Source organism: Platalea leucorodia, assembly GCF_965183815.1.
Source record: "Platalea leucorodia genome assembly, chromosome: 4".
NCBI classification, from domain to species: domain Eukaryota; kingdom Metazoa; phylum Chordata; class Aves; order Pelecaniformes; family Threskiornithidae; genus Platalea; species Platalea leucorodia.
Genome location: NC_138826.1, coordinates 58,186,560 through 58,211,687, shown reverse-complemented (window position 1 = coordinate 58,211,687; position 25,128 = coordinate 58,186,560). Strand labels below are relative to the sequence as shown.

At 40.6% G+C, this 25,128-nt stretch overlaps 1 protein-coding gene across 9 annotated transcripts in view; it reads left to right on the top strand.

Annotated features, from left to right (window-relative positions):
• Window positions 1-25,128, top strand: part of CALD1 (caldesmon 1) — a 248,553-nt gene that overhangs the window by 221,618 nt on the left and 1,807 nt on the right. For all 9 annotated transcript variants that reach the window (XM_082311259.1, XM_082311265.1, XM_082311264.1 and 6 more), the window contains 9 exons: window positions 4,112-4,260; window positions 7,714-7,969; window positions 9,594-9,734; window positions 16,921-16,964; window positions 17,057-17,135; window positions 19,369-19,506; window positions 20,491-20,586; window positions 23,181-23,258; window positions 23,586-23,619. In XM_082311259.1, the coding sequence (XP_082167385.1) occupies window positions 4,112-4,260; window positions 7,714-7,969; window positions 9,594-9,734; window positions 16,921-16,964; window positions 17,057-17,135; window positions 19,369-19,506; window positions 20,491-20,586; window positions 23,181-23,258; window positions 23,586-23,619 (1,015 nt within the window). The remainder of the gene's footprint in view (window positions 1-4,111; window positions 4,261-7,713; window positions 7,970-9,593; window positions 9,735-16,920; window positions 16,965-17,056; window positions 17,136-19,368; window positions 19,507-20,490; window positions 20,587-23,180; window positions 23,259-23,585; window positions 23,620-25,128) is intronic.

Genomic DNA, 25,128 nt, shown 5'->3' with positions numbered 1-25,128 from the left:
GAGGGTCCGGTCCAGGGTCCTTAGCTGTTGGATTAATTCGGAACATGCTTTAGATGATTAGCTCACCCTCAGAAAGTGATGGAGGCAAATCATGTTACAAGGTTTTATGTCCAGTTGCCTGGCTTGATCATCCAAGGTATCATATTTTGAGAAAAGTACACGTGAGATTGGAAAGGCAAAATGAAGTGATGAAGATGGTTAGAAGGAAGATTCCTAGTGAATGGGGAGAGAGATTGGCAATACTAGAATAAGTTACTCTAGAAAGGGGAAGAGTTAAATGAGTCCTAATGGAGATGCTTCAGAATAGTGCACTAGAAAAACTAATCACTCTACTCTAAATTAACCCAATTGCAAAAGCAGAGGAAAGAGCTGCACAAAAAATAAGGGATGGATTATATTAAGAGTTTTTATAAGACAGAATCAGCTTGTAATATTCACTGTTGCACACAATCTTTGAATATTACAAGTAAATGTAAAAAGGAGGATGTAACTGACCACAAATATTGATTTGGGGGGGGGGGACTTGAGACACAGTCGTCCTGCTAGTGTTTGTGTGGAGCTCAGTCAACTCTCACTGGAGCTCTCATCCTGCCTTTAAACCATAGCCACAGGGCTAGATTATTCTAGGAAATTGGTAAGACTTTTAAAAGTGACTTGCGATTTTATTGCTTCCATTTTTGGATGCTCAAGCTGGGACAATTTAAGAGAGTCCCACTTTTAGTGCAATGCTGAATACCCATCCACTGAAAGGTAAATCTTTTGCAGGTCTATCAAGCTGAGCATTCAAAGTGTTTTGCTCAGGTTTGAAAATCTCAGTTGTTACTACTTGGCTTATGAAGAAAAATTGACAATCTCAGGCTCCAAGTCAAGATTAGGCTCCAATCTCCACTCCTTTCCCCCCTTCAAGGACATACAACTTCAATGAGGCCTTTTTCTGAACTATACATGCAGTTAAGAGGATGGCAGTATATGATGAACAAGAGCCTGAAGGAATACATAATACATGATCAGATTTTGCTTTTGCAGTTGTGCAACACAAGCACATGTCTTTTCTTAATGTTACCAAAATCTGGCCCTCAAAGTTCAGGTTGTGATCAAATTAGCAAGCAAAATCTGTCTCCTTCTCTGAAGTGCCCCACAATTTTTGGTTCTCAAAAGTGGCCTGGAAAATTCATAAGAACAAGCTTTCTCATGATGTGAGACTCCTGGTATTTCCTGCTTCCAGTTTGGCTAGACATGCTGCAACAGTTGCTTTTCTCATGGTATTTGGGTATGGTAGCTGGCTCTAAATGGAAGCCCTAGACCCAGATGCCCACAGCTCTTAAGTCACCAAGTAATTGAGCCCAAATAAGGAATCAAATTTGCCAAATGGCCTCAACCTCAGTAACTGATTCACTGTGGTCTGAAGGTGTTCAGAGTCTAGATTTAGACATCTCAAATATTAGCATAACACCCTAACAGGAAAGAAGCAGTGTAGAGAAAGATTAAAATAGAAATAAATAAAGCTGGAAATTAGCTAAACATGCTTTTGGTCATGTTCTATCTTGACTTGATGGTCAAGATTTGTGAGAGCATGTGAACTGTTTTCAGTTCAGGTAATACCACCTGTCTACTCCAACTGGAGTCAGTGTAGTCCTTTTTACTGAATTCAGCAGAAGCTGAATTAACCAGTAATTTAGGGAAGCACTGAGAAAAGGGAAAGTACTTTCTCTCTTGCCTGCCTTTGGAATAAGATATAATGGTTTCTGCTTCTGTGCTAATCAATCTCTGTTTTGGCATTTAGATTAATAGAAGGATTGGGCCCAAAAGCTGTGAAATGTTTCTGTAATATCTTGGTTTATCATCTTTTTGAATAAAGAGGCCAAGCTGTATTAATGGTTTTCTCAAGTGCAGACACATTATCATAAGTCCTACTGGCTTCTGAAATGCTATTTTCTAACCTATTAATTTTTAAACTATATTATTTTAATATTAGTTTTCTCAGCAATTTCAATTAAGATGTAAGAGATATGAACCTCCCCAGTGGACTTCAAAACATCAGGCAGCTGGAAGTATTGGCTTTTTAATGAGACTTAGAAAGGTCTTGATGAAAATCTCAGCAAAGGAAATCCTATGCTCTCAAAATCCCAACACAGACATCCTGGCATGTGAAATCTTGCAACAATCAACATCGCCGGTTTCAGTATCACCCTGACTGGGACTGAAGGGTTAGGAGATTGCTAGCAGGCAGCAGAGATTTTTGCTGTGAACATGATCGCTAGCTGCAATCTTGCCCAGATTTGGGAGCACCCAAAAGATGTTATTGTCTGATGGCATTCATTAGGGTCAATGAATAGCCCTGTTTGTCTCAGTCCAGCTCCTAGAAAACAGAAAATGATTCCTTGAGGCTGCTAGCAATAATGGCCTTGTTTGCTAGCAGTCACAGCATCATGGCCAAAAAATGCACGGTCATGGAAACTGAACTCCCCTCTTGTCCGTCAGGGTGCTTCTGCCAGGTCGTGGCTAAAGCCCGTTGGCAGGAGAGGGTGGGGAAAGTCTGCACTGCCGCTGCCTGCTCTCAGGACAGAGTGAATGTCTCTCAACATCCCTCACCAGTGGAAAATTTGCTCAAGTAGTTTAACCACCCAGTACTCACTTGTAGTATGTGCCACCTTGGCCTTGTCCATCGTATGAGTTTCTGTGTGTGAGCAAACTGGCCTCAGGTAGTCAGAGGCAGACTTTGGGACTTCACTCAGCAGCTCAGTACAATGCCTTAGGAGGATCTTGATTTTGAAGATTCTGAACTCATCCTTTATTGGTAATATTCCATCTCCGGAAGCTCTTCTTTGATGAGGAAGGATAGAAATTTGATTTGATTTGGGGAGGGGTGTATGTATTAGTTTTTTATTTCAAGGTGCAGCTTGGAATACCATAAAAGCAGTTGTGTTGCAGACAGGACTGTTATGGCAGTTCTTTTTCTTTCTAGTTAGCAAATGGGATGGCAACAGGCTTCCAAGGGACAAAAGTATTTTTTTTTCTAAAGGTCTTCAAATGAATTTTTCACAGAAGGTATTTCTTGTTTGCCAGCTAGAATCTTCCTCCAACGTGGTAGAGCTGGGAAAAAAAAAAAAAAAAAATAAAAAATTTGGAGGTAAATGTTTCATCTGCTGCTGTTGAAAGTTTATTTAGGCTGGTAGTCTAACTAACTGAGTTGGAATAATTCTACCTGAGGATAAAGAACTTAAATCAGTCCATATCCTTCTCCTTTTATCAGCATCTAACCATGGCTCAGCATGCTGGGATCAGGCCATCTGTGATATTGATAAATACTTCAAGCTGATAGCTCTGAAGGAATACTGGAGAGTGAAATCCATGCACTAAATATACTTGATCACTATTAAGAATTACAGACAAAGCTTTGTAAGGATAGAAGGAATTTTTGCTCTAGTGTTTCTGGAGAGAACACTTGCTTCTTCATAGGATTAAATATTCATGTCTGATGACACTATCCATGACTAGCCACTGGTAGGACTGTGCTTTTTGTCAGAGTAAGTTTTACTCTGATACAAAGATATTTTTGTGTTTTGGCCATTATTCTTGCAATACAGAAGTATCCCTCTGCTATGACACTGGAAAGAGCGTGAACTTTGTTGAGCAAACTTGACAATCAGTGACAGTTATGTGTTATTTTTATTGCTCCAATGCCCTAAACCTTGTAGCAAGAATGTATCAACGAGTCTAGTCCCAAAGAATTTGCAGCCCAGAATCTTAATAGACAACAGGTGAATGATGCTGCAGCGGGAGGGAAGAGAATTGGGGTGCCTCAGTGGCATGCAGTTGCAGAATGAAGAAATGTGGTACTGTAGTCTCATGGCCACAACAAACTTTCACAGCAGACTGATAATGTTGTTCAAGATGTTTTCAGCAGAGTGGCAGTTGGTCACAGTTTAGAGCTTTACAGACTACTTCTGCCATGAAGCACATAACCATTTTGAAGGCAGTTGCTTAGTTAATCATTAATACCAAGGAATCTGTGTTCCTCTGCTGTTATTTAGAATGCCTCATTGTGACTTTTTTTTTTTTTTTTTTTTTTTTTTTTTTTGTTCTGTGATTTACTGTATCTTCTGAGCAGGTAAAAGATGACAAGGATAAAGGAAAAGCACCCAAAGAGGAAATGAAAAGTATCTGGGATCGTAAGAAGGGAGTTCCTGAACAAAAGGCACAGAACGGAGAACGTGAACTCACTGCCCCAAAACTTAAATCTACTGAGAGTGCTTTTGGGTAAGTTCTAAGTGAGCATTGGACTTGTTTATGTTATAGCAGAGCAGAGGGCTGTCTCTGGGTCTCTCTTTAATAGCCCTGTAGCAGCTGAGTAGAAGACTTCGGTTGGCAACGTTGGCAGAGGCTCTAGCATTCATTGGGTTGCAGGTATGAATTAGGGCTCCTGGCCTATTTTCTAATGAACTGCCCCCACATTGTTGCAGTAACAAAATGAAGTACAGACAGCAGATGTAAATAATAGTCTTGCTCTCTCAGTAAAGAGGAGTGGCTTATTTTTGCTCTGCTGGGGTTTTCCTTCCTTGAAGGACATTTATTTCTAATATCTGTACAGAGGCCAGTAATCACCACATCCCAGATTTTGTGTTGTCTGATTTTTGAAGTCAGATCTCAACCTTTACTGATGTAACCTATTTCCAATTACCCACCTGCTTTTAATCAGACTCTGCGTATCTGTATGGAGCACAATCCAGCTGGTAACTCTTCAAAGAGCTTCTCTCTTGATTTCAAGGCAAACCTTGAAATTAATGGCTTCTCCAGAAAAATGATATTTCAGTTAGGTGAAAACCTCTCCTAGACAAAATGTTCTATTTTTTGTCTTTTTATAAGCCCTATCACAGTTTGATTTTTATTCTTCTTTTCAAGGAAATATTTGCCTTATGGCTATATTGGGAAATTCAATGAAGGTAACAAATTTCTAGTGAAAAGTTTATTAAAAAAGGGTTCTGCCTGCTAAAAGGAGGGGATATATAAAGCAGAGCAGTTGTTCTTCCTTTTATCAGAAAAACAGGAATGAATAGGTTAGAAATCTAAATTTGTTTTCCTTCTGCACCTCTCTCCCTCTTTTACATTGACATAGGCAAAGAAAATGTTAAGTTCTCCAGGTACTTTTAGAAATCTGTGCATGGCAGATGGGATTTCTGTTGTATCTCAGCATTCCGCTCGTGATTCTTCCGGGAAAAACAAACTTTCTCAAAATAAAATGCAGTTCAAAAGTCCCCGGAGACACCCTGACCTAAGGCCAAAAGACAGACAGAGATGGAGATGGAATAGCAGGAAATTGGCCTTGCTCAGAACCATCCTGCTTCATGACTTGGTTCACATCATCAATAACATGAGAATGGTTTTCTAAAAATATTTTTGTTGTGTTTTCATTTGCTTTACTTCCTGTGGGAGACAGGCCTTAGTGGCAACATTGTAGATTTGAGTTTCCACTCCTTTTTTCTTTTTCTGCTATTCTTCTACTATTCCCCAAATGTGAGAAGAAGCGTGTTTAATAGCCTTTTATCAGCTTGAGTGGAAGACTTGGGTTGGCAACTTCAGCAGAGGCTCTAGTGTTCATTGGGTTGTTAGGTATGAATTAAGGCTCCTGGCGTATTTTCTAAGGAGCTGCCCTCACAGTGGTGGGCTTTGTTTGGAACTATCTTTCTTCTTGTTTTTACAAGAAATATCAGATACTAGTTAGGAAGCACGTAACTTGGCTGACTCTCAGTGGTGAGGATTGAGAATAAAATAGGGTAGTGGAGACTAAAGAAAAGTCCTATCTGTGTCTTGTTTGTCTACGTCAGTCAGTAAAAGAAATACAGAATAAAACCCCATTTTATGGCTTCCCCTTCCCATCTCCCCTCCCACCTGCCTTCCTCCCTATTCTCATACAGGACTGCAAAAGTCCTAAATATGATGTAACATGTTTTTTCACATTGTTCTGACATTTTTGGCTCCCACAAACCACTTCTTTCCTTTTCCTCCTTGTCTGAAAGCTGGCAACCAACTCCATTTCTTAGCACCAAAGAGGTGCTTATGAAACTCTTCCTCCACCCAGCATCTCAATACTAATTTCCCAATGTCGACAGTAGGGAACAGAGATTCCCAGAATCTGTTGAAAACAGAGGAGTTTGGGAGGTGGAGGAAAATAAGGGGAATTACTGCCAGTTTATTGTTTGCTATTTTGGATTATGCAGAACTAGTAGGAGAAGTCCTGTAAGCTGCATGAGAATTAAATAAGCTAGAAACTTCAAATGACCTTCTTTGTAAGGAGGACAAAATAGTCACCTGAGGTCTCCAAACAAAAATGTTAAGGCTACATTCTACCTTTGGCTTTCATCAGTTGAAAGCTGAGAGTAGCTGTTAATTTCATTGAGGCTATCTGCACCGAAGTCACTGAGGACTAGCCTTTCGTCTGTGCTGATATAAAACAGAGTGGCTATTTATTAAGAGAATCTTGGCAAATATTATGTTCTTAGTTCTCTTAATTCTGAGGGGTGAGTATTTGCCCTTGCCAGGGATATCATTATGTCTACCAGAAGTGACCTCTTGCATCTTCTTTGGGCCCGAACCTTGCTGGTCTGGGTGGGTTGGCAACACAGACTTCAGAGAGCAAGAGGGGGAAAAAAAAAAAAAAAAAAAGTGAGGTTCCTGGGATGTTTGCTATAGAAGCTACAACCTTGCAATGAAGCAGGAAAGCCTTAAAATAGCCAGGAATTTCTCATGGCCTGTGCAGGATAGATGCACTGGATCCTTAGAAATACTTAGTGCCTTATTAGAGGCTTGTGGAACATCTTGGGTTCTCAGTACCTCTGCAAACTGAATCAGAGGTATTTCAGGCTTAAAAAGTCATACTTTCCCTGGAAAATGTCAGTAAAAGATCTGATGAACCTTTCTGTTCGTACAGGCTGGGAGAACTCAAGTGATAGGTGTTACAGATGAAATAGGAACATCTTTAGGTTTTAAAACAGTGTAAGCGGTAAGATTCTCTCCCCTTTCTTGTCTCCTTCTGTTTTCCCGAGTCAAGTAATTTATTCTGTCCCCAAAGATACTTGTCTTTTTCTAGAGGGTTTATAAAAAATACTCGCCTTTGAAAGCAAAGGATTAGTGCATCTTTTATTACACTGAACATAGCATAATATTTTTGCTATTAGTTTTTTATATGTATATTTATCTCATTTAAAATCAACATAGATGAATTAGTTATGGCTTTCCATTGCTTTGTTTTCTGTATGAAGTACAATATGTTTTTGGAAGTGTTTCCTCTGTACACAAACTGTAGAGCAAAGGTGTGAAACTAACAGTTTACTGTATACCATAGAGGTGGTGATGAGATATGATACCTCTTGCTGAAGTTACAGGAGATGTTAAATATTTCAAGCTCAGTTACTGAATTCCCTTAAAAATGGAGGTGGCCTGAGTTCTCAGGCAGGGTGGTGCAGCTCCTGAGCACACAAGCACGCGAGGGACTCTTTCCTCATTGGCTGTGGATGGGAGAGGTGCTCCTTGTAGTCTCCCAGCCTACTAACTCCTGACGAAAATGTTTCGGGCCCGTCGTAGTTTGCAAGGAGCAAAAAGCAGTATCTTTGAGTGCCAGACTCTGATGTTGCTGGTGAGAACATGGCAGCGGGTGGCTCTGGCCAGGAAGGGAAAACCCATCGTGCATCACCTTCCCTTTCATTTCTTTCCCAGCCGCTCCAATTTGAAAGGGACTGCAAATGCCGAAGAAGCGAAGCCAGGGTCTCAGTTTGAGGCTGGAAAGCGGCTAGAAGATCAGCGTCGTCGTCGAGGTGAGAATGAGGAGTTTGAGAAGCTGAAGGAGAAGCAGCAGGAGGCGGCAGCAGAGCTGGACGAACTGAAGAAAAGGCGGGAGGAGCGCCGGAAAATCCTGGAGGAAGAGGAGCAGAAGAAGAAGCAAGAGGAGGCTGAGAGAAAAGCCAGAGAGGAGGCAAGTGTAAAATATGAAGTACTGGACTCTGATTTTGTTCCCTTGTTGTTACTACTTTACTTCCATTGGCCTTGCACTAGTTGATAACTCTTTACAGCAGTGTCTGCACAGACACTTTGAGGCAAAGAAATTGGTGGGGCTGGAGGTTGATGGGTCTGTATTTAAGAAAAGGGCAGAAATGAGGCCATGGAAGATTGGCTCACAGGTGAGGAAGGAGCATGCAACAAGGAAGGCAAGACCAAACCCAAGCATACAGGCCAAAGTGTGCTTCTCCTTCTTGGATCTGATGTTGCTGTGTGGGAAATTGCTGCTGTGACTTCGCTTCAAATTGCATCCTTTGTCTGGACCCTCTGGGTTGTATGCTCTTCTGGCCATCGCTGTTTCTTAGCGTCTGTCAGGAGATGGTCTGTTGCAACAGACCTCGATTTAAAATATACTACCCAGCATTAAAATCATCCCATTTTCTGACCTTCAGATTTAACTGCAAGTATGCTGTATTTGATATCAAGTGATCACATCACATAGATGCTGTAGTGATGACCTGAGCTAAAACATGCAGTCATCCAGGGTAGAAAGAAATGTTACAGCTCTAGCCTCAGGAAAGACAGGGCTCTAATGAATGTCTTCACAAGTCGGGATTTCATCTGCAATAGTTGCAAATTTCTTATCTTCTTGGGGACACAAATGTTGGGGGCAGTGTTATAGCCACAGAGTTCTTAATTTATTCAGGGTGTCTTTTTGACATTGCAGTAATCGAATTATAAAGTGCATGTCAAAATTCATCTGCTGCAGATGATGTTATATATCGTTACAATGGGCTAGATCTCATTAGGAAGATATTGTTGTCTATTTAAATATTAAGTACCCAAGCACATCTGTTTGCTTGTACTTTCTCTGCCAAGGGACTCTATAAATAGGATTTCCAAATCTCTGGTGCATCATTTAGGAATCTTAGTTGTTTGGAAAACAGATGGTAGATGAATAATAATAGTGTCTGGCAGCTGAATGCCAGTTGCTTTAATATACTAAGCTCTTTACAGAAGAACTCGATAGATGCTGAGATTGTCAATACCTTGCTGGTCAGACCCTGCTGACCAGTGTTTACAATGGTTGTGCTTTGAGGGCTTCTGGTTTGACTTACGGCTTATGAAGTAAAAACTCATGTTACCTCTTTAGAAGGAAAACTGTAAGCATTTAATCTTCACTTTTCTGGGCACCTATTGATTTTTCTTTGTGAAGTATTAACCTTGGCACAACAAGTGCCAGAGTAGATTGACAGAATAACAGTACAAAGATCATACGTGAGGATACAGAGAAACTGAATTTTAGTATTTTTATAAATGTGCTTTTTTTCTCTCTTTAAGTGGCGCTATACAGCAATAAATCTGGTGACCTCACTGGGAGGAGACACTAAAGCAGCACAGACTAGCTGTCTTCCCTGCTTCCTTAACGCTGTAATGGATTAGCAGCAATACGTTGCTAGATTTCAGATAGGTCACTGAACTTTTTTGACTGGCAGGAAAATCTGTTCTTAGAAAATTTGGTAAATATTTGCAAGACTGCAAAGCCCTGTAATGGTGATGTAGTTTCTGAAAGAATAAGTGACCATTCATATTTTTTTAAGGAGGAAAAGAGGAGGATGAAGGAAGAAATTGAAAGGAGAAGGGCTGAAGCTGCTGAGAAACGTCAAAAGATGCCAGAAGATGGCGTATCTGAAGACAAGAAGCCATTTAAATGTTTCAGTCCTAAAGGTTCATCTCTCAAGGTAACCTCCCCACTAACATTTATATAGTACATAAAAAGTAATGAGGGTTGCAATCCAAACCAACAGCCAAACACCAAAGCAGTGTGGAAATACTTGAAATCAGACCTGGGACAATCCTCTGAAGTAGGCCTTAGCCTGAGAACTTTAGCTGAAAGACTTCATTCATTGGCATGTTTGAAAATTAGAGATCTTTTCTAAAAATAGAGTCTAGACCGGGAGTTACCTGTTCTTGTTGATGAAAAATGTCCAAAAAGGATCTTCACCTTCAAAACAAAATTATTTTGGAAACCTAGAGCTGTATTACTGTGTTGATTTTCAATGTTAGTTTATTATAGGAGTGCTTTGTGAACTAGAGTAGATAAAGATCACAAATGTTCTCTCTCTCCTTCCACATCCACAATTACTTTCTTCCTTGCCAGATTACTTTGTCTTTGAGCATATTCAGCCTAATCATCATTAATTGAAACTGCTCCATATGGGAGTTCTAGCTTATGTCTAATCCCCCTAAAAATAACATCTAGAAGTACTGGGCTGGATTTAATTTTCTTACATAATGGGGAAAAAAAAACACATTCTGTTGCTGCAGGAATTTCTAAGTGGTCTTCTGTGGCCTCTATTACACTGGAAGTCAGATAAATCAATTAAATGGCCTTTCAGCATGGAAGAGGAATCCTGGCCCACTGAAATTATTGGGAACTTTGTTTTGGTATGCAGTCCAGTTGCTTTCTCAGCTCAAGCTACAGATCTATTAATTGTTTTCAACTATCTTTTCCTTTTCTCATTTTGTGTCATTAGTCATTTAAGAATCCAAAATTTTTGTCAAAAAAAGCCCCTTAGTGGACACTAGAAGAGAAAAGAACCAGGCAGGAGGTTATCAGGTAGGAGTTTATTGGACCATGAAGTGGATTTCCATGGGATTAAGAACTGTATTTGTTAAGTGACAAACTGCATTTGGTCAAAATTACATTTCCGCTCACAGAGAGCTATGCTTTGAACAGATCTGGAGCTTCAGCCCTATACTGTTTTGGGTCTAGTTCTAGCAAATACAGTATCCAAACACTTTTGACTGGACTTGCCTTTGACTTCTCGGACACATCTGAACCTGAAATGCAAGGACAGAATGGATACAGCTGTAAACGAAGATTGCCAAGCTTTGCGACTTGCTCCTATTAGATAAACCTGGTCTTGCCATTTCGGTTGCAAAAGACTATGTCAATAATAGACACTATAAATGTACAGCTTCTTCTCAGCCCTCCTGGGAGGGCTTCTTTTTCTTTTTCCTGTTTATTGGGATGCCTTTTATGACACACATTTGGAGCTTTAGTTCACAGATGACTCAGAAGAGAGGAAATTATACTTGAAAACACATAATAGAAAGATATACATCATAATATTGGGGAGAGTGGGAAAAAACACAGGATTTGGCAGGAGGTTAATAGCTTTCAGAGAACTTTTGGACTAATGCTACGCTATTCTACTAAGTGTATTTTTAGAGGAAAGCTGGAATTTTCCAAATGTCGTTAGGCGTCTAAGGTCCAATTTTTTAATGATGATAACTGCTGCTGGTTTTTATGTCTTGTTAGGTACAAGTTGTTTGTTACAAAAACTGATATATGCAATTCTGTACACATTTTTTTCTCTTTCTCTGTTTCTCTCTCTGAGAAATTGGTGATACTGTACATATTTCGGTCCGGTGTCTGTGGGTGGCCAGAGTAGATATGTAATGCTGTTCTGAACTTCACACCCTAAACTATTTCTTGGCCTTCTGTGGTCAATAGCTGAGGGGAGAACAATCCAATTTTAATAACCTGATGTCAAATTTGGTGTCAAACTCCAGTTTTTAGAAGACACTATATTTTCTTACCTTTCATTTGGACAGACTTCTCAGGCTGGTCTAACCTGGTTGGTACACAGCTTTCTCATTGCCTGTTATGCACTGCCCAAGTTATCTTTTGACTTGTAAAGCATCTGGCACGTATTTTCTCCCTTGATTAATGTATCATCTGGTTAGATGTGTCATGAGTCATGCGAGAACCCTAAATGGACAATTGTGGGTGGGCGGTTGGAATTAATAATGAAAAAAGAGAGGCTCACTATTAAAATACTGTATGATACATGCACATTCCGACTTCTCCTAGATTACAATCTGGCAAAGCATCTTTTTCTCCTTCCTTGTCATTCCTGATGTGATAGTTTTGGGGGAAGAAAAAGAAGTTCCTGGGAATGACTTAGATGAGGAAAATAGGGCATGCTGTTTACCAAGTGAACTACAAGAACAAAGGAAAGAAGGGAGATAAACTGAAAGGGAGTGTGGCATATTACCATCTTATGGACACTGCATTTATCCATCAGGCAGGGCATGGACTAGCATGACATGCAGACTCAGAATTGAGAGACCAAGACGTGCAACTCATCTCCATGTACTACATGGCTCAGGGATGCACATATGTAAATGTATGTACAAATACAGACATAATATACATACATGCTTATATTTAGAAAGAACTACTGTGATTATCTAGTCTGGCCTCTAATATATCACAGCCTACAGTGTTGACAACTCCTCTTGTTTTAACTGTTAAATACAGTATTTCCCTGAAACCTGAGACACTACTTCATCAGAACAACTACTGCAGCATGGAGTCCTCCCAGTGACAGCACCAGGGCTGATCCTTTCCGAGGGGACAGTGAAGAGGAAGGATGCAAAGTAAATACAGGCCAAGTTCATCACTAGCTCAGAGACAGAAGCAGCTTGGATTTCTCAGGACTGGTGGAGTCCCTGTGGGCAATAGCAGCAGTACCAAACCTCTGTTCAGCCTCTGCCCTCTTTCTTGTTTTGTATTTTTTTTTTTTTATTAAGAACAAAGACTGGAACAACCTCTGCTGCTCTCCCATCCCGCTCTAGCTCATGCTTTCCCTAGTTTAGTTCACACAAATGTTGCTGCAGTAGAAGAATGAGATTTCCTGCATAATCTTTGTTCATTTTCCTTTTTAGACAAGTTCATTCCTCATGTTTTCTTTGGGAAGGACTGTTATTGACTTCTTGCATAAGTATGCTCTAGGTTAATTAGGAGAGAACGGGGTATTTCAATATGAAGTCTCCTCTTGGGGGTGAGCTCCATCACTACAGAAATGCAAAAGCTGTTAGGCATTGGGGGAGGAAGCAATGGCAGGAATCTGGGAGCCTGGGGTATCTCTTGTCTTTGCAGAAAATGTCTTCTCAGAAACATAGGCTGATATGGCAGCCTGCACTCTCTGCAAGGCAATGCTGACAGTTAAGCCAGAAGATAGGACTTTTCAGGGCTTGAGTTTTTTTTGGTTTTGTTTGTTTGTTTGTTTCTTTCCTTAAAGACCTGTCTTGTCCTATCTCATTATTGCTCTCAATACCTGACAGCTGCAGCAGTGACTGGAAAGAATTAGACGCCACACAATTGGTTCTTCCTAGATGACCTACTCTTGCAGCAGAGGGAAGATAGAGTGGTAGGAACAGGATTCGTGACATTTGTTTTTCCCTCATCTTTGATGCTGATGGCAGAACTCTAGTCTGGCAGGTAGACTGGAGTAAATTGGTGCACTCTGTGCAGATGCTGCTGACAGCAGGAAAAAGCCTAACTGTGCTTAATGAAGCAAAAGAACACGTGAGCCACTCAGGGAGGATAAGGAGAAACCACTTTACTCCCAGGGACTACCACTCAAAATGGATTTCCACTAGGTTCTTCCACCTGTTTGATATGAAGCAAAATTATAATACAAGGATTTGTTTTCTGCATGCATTTCTTATTACCCTTCCTTCTTGACCCATTTTTTGAGAAGAGTTTTTCTATATATAGGTTTACAACGCTTTCAGTCACATAATATCTAATACACAGTTTAAAATTCCTAAAAACCATTTAATACTTTTGTATGAAACAAGTTTTACTGGGAATATCTAGGTGTTTTTTGTTTCTCAAGTCATTGGCTCAAATTGTGTGTTAACTCATTCCTCCTCCATTCTGTTCCTGTTCTTGGAGAATCTACAGATGGAAGACAATGCACTTTGACACCCACACTTTAACTGCATTTTTAATAGGCAAGACATTTCTTGCACAATCGGTGAACAAAACATGTCTATACAATATTGAATGTGGATAAATGTATACATATATCTCTGTATAACATCTTGTTTAATTTATTCCTTGCCACTTGTATGTGCTGACCACCTAATCAGGTGTGAGACTCCCCATGGTTTTGATTTATGTCCATTGGTTTCATTTCACCTGACTTTATCAGCAGAAGGGTATGTGTCCATCTAAGCATTTTGTTGTCTAATCTCAGCTTTTTTGGTAGTTAATAGAGAGAGCGAGAGCCACGCTCAGTGGACAAGGTATCCCACCTTTCCTAGGGTGAGGTGAAGTCCTCTGCCTCTCCACTGACTATAGAGGGAACCAAAATGAGTAATTTTGACTAAATGCTTAACTTGCAGGCAACTGAGGTTAAGTGGGAGAGATGCAGCCTGAGAGTCTGTGTTCTTTCTCTCTGGTCATAATTTGAGGCTGGCAGGTCGACTTTTCAGAGTACACGTGTGTTCTGTGTCAGAGGCTTTGGAAAGTATTCCATGGTGACAAAACATAGTCCAAGCTATTTAACAAGATCCTGTTAAAATGAATGCAGCAAAAAGATTATTCTTATTTCCTGGTCTCAAATTGAGGAAATATCTTGCATTTTGTGCTAACCACCTTGCTTTGCCTATTTTTCTTACAGATCTATTTTGTAATACTGTTTACTGTATGTGCCAAACATTTTAAATTCTTTGCATGGAGTTTGTGTGGTGTGCAGTGGATAAATGACCTTTAGATGTTGCTGTGCAGTTTAAATGTATTTGACCTATATGTTGAATATATGTGCACATACAGGTGTGTTTGCTCCAAGTGTATCCAATGTATGCTTCTCTTCCACGCATGCTGTTTTGAGGAAGATGCTCTAGAACAAATTCTCATATAAATGTGCAGAAAATGTGTTATCCATCCACACAAGGCACCTGCTTCCTCGGGAAGAGGACCATGTTCAGCTCTAAGGGTCGCTTCTTAACTCTGCTTTCCTGTTTAACTTATTTTCCGGTTTGCCTCCTCACTCTCCTGGTCTGAACAATCCCCGACTTATTCCTGATACCACAGCGGGTGCTCTGAGAACTGCTGTTTCCAGCAGGTAAAGAATGACCCCGTGTCTTTTTACTACAGCCCCAAGAATACATGTCCGTCTTCTCCCCAGCCTATCCCCCTCTTACACCAGTGACTGCTGCTGCCATGTTTTCCTGCTGTGTAGAAACATCTTTCCTTCCCGGACACAGGAAGACTATAAAGAGTCTACTGGTAGCATCTTTTAAGATCTGTCCCTTCTGTAAGATTTCAAGTGGAATCTTAGTTCATCTGAACTAGAAGATGCTGTAAATGAATGATTAGATGGTTAGGTTGAGTCCTGGTTCTTTGAGATAGTCCATGTTGTTCGTCCTTGCTGCCCGCCAGGGTTTCACCGATTGATGCAGTCGGGGAATTACCCGTTTATGCAGAGCATGGGAGAAATCAGTGTCTCTTGCTGGTGTAACTCATCATTTTGGTGCATTGCTGGTTGCGACCCAGAAATCAGCGTAGTGGGAAACTTTTCCTTACTGTACCATGATTGAGGAGAGGTGACATATTTTAAGTTACCATCGTAGATCTGTTTAGTCACTTCTCATCAAACAATTTACTTGCTCGTTTTATGGCAATGCCGACCGTATTTCCCCTGGGTGCAGCGAAGTTGTAAGCTGTCAGGGCCGGCGGAGGGAGAGCCGCGGGGGTGGGCGGGGCGCTTCAGCTCCTGCCTGGTCTATTGCTGCCGCCTTGTGGCAGCCCTGCGGTGGGACAGCGGGTACCCGGCCCAGCAGCGCCCGCCTTTCCACCCAGGACTCGATTTAGATCATAGATTGGCAACTAAAACTGTTAATGTAAATTACTCTGTAAATTGTATCTATTTTTTTTTTTTTTAGCAGTGCCTTTGAGCTGGATTGATGCTAGCTGGAGTTCCTCCAGCGAGCTTGTTTGGCAAATTCTGCACTGAGAAATACAACATGCATGCGCTTTGATGGGATTGCTGTGGGATTTAGTATTCTGGTATAGCCTGGATGCTATACCCAGGAGAATCTTTTAAAGGACCGGCTTTCATTGCCTTATTTTGAAGGCCAGCAATCACTGTTAAATACTTGAAAATGAACAACCCATACTGAGACCGGGGAACCCACAGGAATCCAGCCAGGCTGATTAATAGCCATTTCTATCCCCTGGAGCTGCTTGTGTACATTTTACTCTTAAGTGAAACTGTAGAGCCTGGGACGAGAAGTGGAACAATGCAATGTGGAAGAGACGTGAGGAAGTTGATTAAAGTATTTCTTGACGCAGAGTGCAAATAGACCCCCCCTGTCGTGAAATGTTTAAAAACTTTATTCAGGGATGGAGTCTTTTTGTTTTCAAATTATTGAGAGATTTGGCATAAGTCTTATGAGATCTTCATGATTCTTTTTCCCTGGAAACATTACAATATTTTCCTGCACCCAGAGTAGAAAATAATGATGATAGGTAAGATACCAGTTTGTATAATAACAGCTGGTAGATATTGACTCAGCAATGACCTTGCTGAACATGAGCAGAGTATAGTCTGATTGGGTTTTTTTGAGCTCAAATTATCGGTGTCCTGCAAAAACACGCATGAGATCGGGTACGTGGCTGAGCTCCAAACCTGGCCTAGTCTGATGTCTCAACTCAGAAAAACTTCATTAGATTTGCTGTCTGTCTCAAGAGATACATACTTGCTCTTATGTGGGAGATATGAGGAAATCTGACATAGATTTTGTGAATATCAACCCCTTGCATAAGATAAACTTCTTCCCTTTTCTCCTTTCTGTATTGGTGGTTTATTCTCTTGTTACAAATGAAGCACTGAAGAAATATGCAGAATGCAAACATTAATGCAGAAAATATATCTGCCCTTATGAATCTGTAGCATAATGGGCTCCTAACTATAAAACCTGTGTGTGTGTCTGTGGTGATTTCTGTTGGAAGGCATCTCTTTCAGATTGACCTTTTGACATGTAAAATGACACTTTAGCCTGGCCTTGTACAGGCTGCTTTTTTATTAACTTTAAACTTATAGGTCTTATTTCTCTCTTTTCTAGATAGAGGAGCGAGCAGAATTTTTGAACAAATCCGCTCAGAAGAGGTAAAGCAATAAAACAGTGGGTTCAGTGAAAACAGCAGTGTTTAATTGGAGGGAATAATAATTTCTTTCTCTCTTTTTTCTACTTCCTACAGTGGTATGAAACCCGCCCACACGACAGCAGTTGTCTCAAAGATTGACAGTAGACTTGAGCAATACACCAGTGCAATTGAGGTAAGTTAATTCCAGGTCACGATCGCTCTAGTTACTAGTGGCTTTTGGGACTTTAATCAGTCTATGTTTTACTGTTCAAGAATTGCAGGGATTTTTGGTCACAAACTCTTTTTGAATGCTACTTCAAGAACAAAATGCTCAAGGCACACCTATAACCAACATCTAGGTATATATCTAAAAAACCCTCAGATTCGTGTCTTCCCTTTTATGCTACAATTTACTCTGCTTTGTAAGCTTGGAGTAGCTCTTGAAGGACTCAGCATTTCTTGGGTGACAGTTGCATCCTCCTCTTGGCTGATGAGAGTACTATCAGCAGAGAGCTGAGAGTCACCCTGAGCAAAGCTGACTTAGCAGCTTATTTAGGAGAGCAAGGATCTGGGCCTGTGTTGCTGGCTGCCGCTTCAGAGTGAAATTCCTTGGCAAAGACAGACAGTTCAGTGAACTAGGCAGTTAAGTAGTGACAAAGGAAAAACAGAATTAAAGTAAAATGCAGAATTTGACCCCAGGTGATTTTGACAAGTAGTGGTTAATAATGTGCCTTGAAGCCAGAATTGAGGGCTTTTTCTTTTCATAGTCCAAGGAAAAATAGGTGTTTAGGTTTTTTCTTTAGTTTTGGGGTTTTTTTTAGCTGTTTTTATAAATCAGTGAGTACAGGCAATGTGAAAGCTACTGGCTAATATAGCAGGCCAGCTAGACTGGGTTAGTAAGTGTCACGGGAATACAATAGTATAAAATGGGGTATTATCTTGATAGCTGTGATTAAGATTTAACACTTCTTCATTCCCTGCTGAATTTTTTTTCTCCTCTTGTTCACATATAGAGTCTAAGCATGGTATTCCATTAAGGTATTAATTGGTTATGCTTTATTATCCTTTAACTTAAAGGAAACTTTAGTAATTAAGGATCAATTAACAAAGGCTTTTTTTCTGTGACTGCTGTCCATTTAACCTTTCTGCTAGGAAGCCAATCAGTGCTGGAGAGTTTTATATTGTGTGTCAGTTCCTGACGAAAAAAGCACATGCATGACAGTGCTGAAAGCTCAGGCTTGCCTCCAGCACCCATGTCAAGCTGAAGGTAGCTCAAACCCCTCCATTAGAAATGAACGTCAGCATGGCACGCAGTAGCCCCCATATCATCGAAGTAGGAGCTTACAGCTTCTGTGCTCGCACTTCACTCTGCACCTTGGAGGAGACATAACCACCCTAGAGTGACCAAGGGCTTTAATTTGGCTCTGGGGTTTGATGTTAAACTCCTTAAAGAGAGTGAATGGGTTGGAGCTACAGCTCCGTCTGTCATAAGAAATTTATGTAATAGTGAAGTCAGGGTTTGTCAACCCATAAACACTGGACCAGCCCACCCACCAGCTTATATTAGATTCTCCAGTATTTTCAGTAGGGCTGTGCTAAGGTCCTGAGTCTTTATGCTCTGTTTAGATATTAAAAAGCAGAGCTCTACAGCAAGGGGCAGGCAGTGCAGCTTCACAGCTGAAATTATTCCTTTGCTGAGTTTCTGATTTTTCCAAAAGTTGTCAAATCTGACTTGCTTTGCAACTAGAGAAGCAAAGCCTCAGCTCATACAGGTTCTTTTTCTTCTCAAATCTGTTATGTAACACGTACAAGAATTTTGAAAAGAAGGAACAGGAGGAGTTTGGTCCAGTGTTTTTGGTAACCATGCAAAAGACACACTGCTAAAAAACCCTCAGTCCTCCACTCTTTAAAATACCACCTCATTCCCAATATACCATAATTGCTGAAATTTACCCCTAGAATCCCGAGTTGTGAGGTTAAGTTGTCTGGGACAGATGGAGCAGAATCTGATGCTGAATGTCAGAGCAGCCTTTCTCCCCTGCCTCTGCATAAGGATTTCCTTAGCTGTGTCCCTGAGAGAGCCGTGCTTACAGGATGCAGGTGCTGAGACTTGAAAGAGGACAAATGAAAGCCTTGGAGCAGTTGTGTGCAGAGCTGTGGTTTGCCATGAGCTTTACAAATGTAACAAATGCAAAAATCTAAGTGACTTTGGTTTTCATAGCCAGTTGTGTCAACGGTGCAACTGCAAATCAAAAGGGCAAGAGTCTTGGTGGCATCTCTTGAGCTGGGTACTCCTTTCTCTCTTTGCACGATCATCGCTAGAACCCCTTACAGCTGCTGCATTCCCCAGCACTGCCCCAGAGTCAAACCACCCTGCAACTGCAGCTCTTAATGGCAAACGCCAACTGGCCTCAATTCTTCTGCAGGGCACAAAGGCTGCAAGACCAGCTAAGCCAGCAGCCTCCGACCTTCCTGTTCCAGCCGAGGGTGTCCGTAATATCAAGAGCATGTGGGAGAAAGGAAATGTTTTTTCATCACCCTCTGGGACAGGAACACCAAATAAGGTATGTGTTTAATTTTACATAGTGATTATAAAGAATTATGTTATGGACCTGACCTTGCCATTCATGTTCCCATGAGTACGCCTGGCTGCTCCTGTTGACATCACCGGTGAAGAATATCCCAAAGGATCCTGAGGTCCTTAGAAACCCACAAAATTGTGTGGCTGCAATATTGAGTAAAACGGAAGAATTTAGTGACCTACTGAGCTAAGTTATGAGACATTCCAGAACCACATCAGATATCTTAGACAATATATCTGGGTAGTTCAAGCAGAGTACAAAGAAATTCTTTGTGTTGGGAAAGATTCTTTTGGGAGGCAGAGAAGGGTTAAATAGGCAAGATAATGATGATGTTTTATAGATAATGCATAGAAGCATTTGTGAGACCTTTATCTTTTCTATGTAAATCCTTAAGGCAACATTTCCTTTCTATAAATTGATGTGAGCTGATGAGCATTCATCATAGCTAAATAAATGAGCCATGGATTGAAGGGGTTTATTACAGATAGCCATGAAATTTCAGTAATTTGTTCTAACTTTTTAAAGATTTATTTTAATGATTTAAATTTTAGGCTACTTAAATCCTCTATTATATGCTTTTTTGAAAAAAATTAGTTTAACAAAACAAAAATGGAGACTTAGACTGATGTCTCTTCTTCTTTTAGGCTAAAGATTTTTTCTCCTTGGAGTTTGGGGTTATGGCAGAAACAGCAGGTGTATGTCTAACATTTACTCCTGGGTTAGCACTAAAGTGGAAATGATTTTGTCAGCCCATGTTTACCATTGTTGAAAATTAGAGGGTAGTAGTACCATGTAGTTCATAGGGACAATATCGTCAGAACACACAGGATGACTCTTAGCTAGCCATAGTCTCAGTGAGGACATCTATATTAAACTCAGGCTTGGCTTTGTTTTTAAATCTAAACCATGGGAAACATAGCAAAAGCTATTCTGAAAGTCGTCTGATTAGATTTTATTATTTTGCAGGAAACTGCTGGACTGAAGGTTGGTGTCTCCAGTCGTATCAACGAGTGGTTAACCAAGACCCCAGAGAGCAACAAATCACCTGCTCCAAAACCTTCTGTAAGTAAACTTGTAACAACCATCTCTTCAGTAGGTGGGTTCTCTCCTGGGGCAGAGGTGGTGACCGTGCTTCCTCAACCAGCTGATGGTCTTTGGAGGAACCTTACTGCCTGTCCTCACTTGGAAGCTCACAGAAGCCTTCTGGCTGCTGACTCCTGGGGGTCAGAAAAAGGCAGGGATGAAACAGGGCAGTTCTCACCTTAAAGCTTAGGGGTGCTCTAAAAAGGCAGTGCTCAGAGAAGCACTTATCTGGTAGAGAAGGACATTAATTTACCACTGGTGAAAGGCCTACCATTAATTTAGAAATTACCAGCCATAGACCTTAGATGAAACACTTGTGCTTTGGCCCTTACTCTGTAAAAATCTTCCAAGTATATTGTTAAACACAACTGAAATACTTTAATTCTTTACGAGCTTAAATGTCATTTCTAATGAAGGCTTTTTAGCATGCCCATTACTTCAGCAAGAATCAGAGCAGAAAATGCTATCGAAGTATTAAGCTGGGAGTGTGAGAAGCAGCAGTGTGGATGTGGGAAGGAGCAGAAACAGGTAATTGTGGGGTGGGGAAGGGTAAGGATGAGGAACTGGAGCTGTGGGTGTCCATACTGGAGAATGGCAGGGCATCACTCGTGATGTTAATAATTCAACTTTGGGATTTTGTTAAAGAACTGGTTTCTTCCCATATCCTTGTGTAGCGTTTTTTCTGCCAGTCCACTTGCCTTTTATAAAAGGTGCAGCCTGACAAATGCTTTCTCAATTCACACTCCAATTTGTCCCAAAGAGGACTTTGAAATTTGCAGTGTTGTCCCTTATGTTAGTATTTACTGGTAGCTACGTGCAGATTGTGTCCTCATGGACATGAATACAAAAACAGAAGTCATTGTGGTCACTGTATTTAATCACAACCACTGAAAACCAGCACAAATTTTCCTCTCTTTCTTTTAAGTTGCATGTTTTAGATAATGTAAAACTAACCTCTTGTTTTCCCCTCGGCCAACTGTTTCTATCTGTCTTCATTTCCCTCTTTCTCAATAGATTGTTCTTTCTTCTTTCAATATCTCTGCTTGAAGGAACCTGCCCTCCTCCTATTCTTCTTCTTTGGGGGTCTGTTTGCTAATGTGGTCAGGTAAACCTGTTTATAATTGACTATGAAGAATGATATAAATCTGTAATGTGTGATTTTTACTTTTTTCACCAGGATAAATCAGAGAGAAACCTCAAATTTCTTAGTTGGCAAACAACTCCCTACCCCCATCACATTCCACCAAAATAAAGAACTGTTCGAAGCTTTTGTGACTGTAAAGATTCTTGTCGTTTTTGGAACAACATTCAATTAAAAGTAGAGAGAGCAAAGATCTCAATTAGTTTAATGGTGACCCTAAAATCACAGATCCCAAATTTCAGGTTTATGGAAGTGGTTTTGTGATAATGTCCACTGCAAGTAGTTTTGTGATAAGGTCCACTACAATTTTGCTGTTTTCTTTCTTCCTCTGTTACTGCTGAACTCGCTTTTTGAAGTACAGAATTGGCTTAAAGTCTTAACCATCAGCAACCTTCTTTGGCTGTAAAGGATGATCAATTCTAGAGCATCTCTGTTGGATGCAAATACCTCTTGCAGAAATCACATTTCCATTCATCACTGGGCATTTTTCTATCCCCAGTTAGAAACTCATGTGTAGAAAACTACCTCACTATGGATGGCAAGATCAAGGTTCTGGAAACTGTGCAGGACTTGAACACTTTTTGAAAAGGAGAGTACTTACGTCCAAAATTGTTTCAAGAGTCTTTTGTTTGCCAACCACAGAGGCAGATACCTATCCATCTGTCCTTAAGCAGGTGCATTGCTACTAGCCTAGCATATGTCATCTCGATTTGTAGCCCTGCTTTTCCCCAAGAAACGGCTTGACATTTTGACTAAGTTTTGCTTCAAGTCTCCATATACACTCATCTTCAGAGAATATTATTATTTTTTAATGACTTTACCTCACCTGTTTTTTTCTGTCAGGCTAGTGATCGGTACATGCTAAGGTTTTAAAGGATGTAATGGAAATTTAAATGGATATGAAGTGTTAAATCCTGAAGCCTATATTTAAGGATGCAGTTGAGGATCTGCTTTTCTGTTGTAGTAGAAGTCCTAATCTAATTTTTTTTACATTTTTTAATGAAATATTTTGATTCTGATCCGAAATAACTGAGACAAGCTACTTTTGAATTCCTCCCTAATAGAAATACTATTTCTGAAAAAATCTTTTTTTCTGCAAAAATTGGAATTCTCTTTCTTAAAAACCCAATGGTGCAGTAACTTTTCACTGTACTCCCTAGGATGAGTGTAATAAGTTATGACCAGTCTGTGAAATAATAAATAGATGCAGCAGGATTGTTTTTTGTTGTGAAGCATGTATATGTGTGGAGTGATTATGTGAGGTGTCATTCTGAACAGCTTTATAATTGATAGGCAATGTAATATTTACTACTGGTGGATGGTCCTCAACTTCTCTTATGAGAAAGTCATGTTCTAACTTTTTCTCTACCAAATTAAAATAAACCTGAACTAATATTGGTTTCTGTTCTCTGACATTAATTTAAAAATACAGGATTTAAAACCAGGAGATGTATCCGGCAAACGTAATCTCTGGGAGAAGCAGTCAGTTGAAAAGTCGTCTTCTTCTAAGGTAACACTTCAGTGCGTTGTTAAAAGGATAATACCTCTGTGGGAGCCTTTCTAGGGGGAAGGTGCTGTTTGCCTTCATATGGTCAGTTAGTTGGAACTAGGCCTCTACGTGTTTTTTGTTACTAACCTGCCTTTTTATCTATAAAAGAAAGTACAATGAGGCACAGAAAGCCATGGGCAGCGTGTAACTTTTATATTCCTATTTGGCAGAGCTGTGTTGTGCATGGAAATCTGTCCTTTGCATGGAGTTGATTTTTTTTTTTCCTGTTATAAATAGCTCTATTTTCCCATATTTGACTTAATAATGGGTTATTACTTCTTCAAACAGGTATCAGCTATCGGGAAAAAATCAGAGACTAATGGTAAGTAATTCTAATAATACACCTGCATATTAAATAGAAACTTTGCCACATTTTTCTACAGGCACGTCTGATTTTTAAAATTCCATGGCTGTTAATGTTGATGCAAAAAACCCCACCTTTTTGCCTTTACCTTTCAAAAGCTCCATTGCAATATCATCAAAACATGAATGTTTGAGAAATAAGCCCAAATCATCTTTCTAGGAGGATTAGCAGAGCTCCAGCCATGTTTGCAAAGCCTTGTTTGAGTGACACGCGTAGCATGTTTGCTGTAGCTGGAGAGCGTCATTAAACTGCGTGAGGTCTGAGGAATGGGATGGTCATTTAACTAATTACAGCAAATGCAAGGCAGCTGGGAAAGGCTCTTTTAAAGGCTGCAGCAGGAATGGCTATGCTTTTCATGAGTGAAGAGGGGAAACCCCAAAAGTGAGGCTGTTGCAGCAGCACTATTTGAGCAGAATAATTTCAGTACTATGGAGAAGGAGCCCTGCATCTGATTTTAAACATTGCTGCCGGGTAATGGTGAAGCCTGATGAAAATTCAGCAGTGTTGATTTTTAAAAATAATTCCTCTGGCTCATTGTGAGTTTCATGTGCTCCTGCATACCCAGACTGGAATGGAGTTCAAGTGCACTCAACAGCAGAACTGCTTTTGCTGGAGCTGTGCAGTGGTGTCTTCTCAAGGCAAAAAGAGTCCTAGTACTGTCATTTTGAAACTACTAGTTTGGGAAGCACAACCTAGTTGTACGGAAAGAAATCAGCAAAGTTTCCCTCCTAGCTTTGTGCAGTTTTCAAATTTTTATTTTAATTTAAAACACTCCAAATAAAACCAATTAAAATAAATATGTGCCTAAGGACCAGTGGGGAAGAACGGAAATTTGCTGATCAGTTTAATAGCTTTAAGATGTCTTGCAACATCCTTTGACTCTTCACTAGCAATGAAATGATCAAACATAGAAAAACTTTTGGTTTTCTACCCATTAATATTTTTCTTCACTTTTGTATGTGAAGCCAGAGCTACAGTATGCCTGTGAACTTTTCTTATCAGTTTAGAGTCATGCAAAACAGAATTGTCTTCCTCCTGCTCTTAAGGTTTTTCAAACCAAGCTGTTAGGAGAGGGGTTTTCAGGCTTGCTCAGCACTAGCACTGCTCTGCTCCCATAGCAGGTGTTAGCGGTCGCGTGTCATTGCCTACGGCAGCAGACCCCGCTGAGTGGTTTGGCCACTGCCGAGCCTCTCCTCTAAGGCTGAGTGAGATGAGGGCTTCAGCAGAGGGGTTGCAGGAGGGGGCTCTCAGCAGCCAGCTTTTCAGTCTTGCCATGAACTTGAGGTGCGCGCACCAAGTGCTGCAGCACAGCCTGCTTCAGCATGGCAGCCACCCATGCGTGGCTGGGGAGAGCGCTGGGTGCGGCATTCCCCTGCATTTCTGGGTGGGAAGCTCCTGAGCTCTCCCTGAGCTGCTTCCCGGGGCTGTCGGAGGCGAGAGAGGTGAAATCCTGCTTGTCCTCTTGGA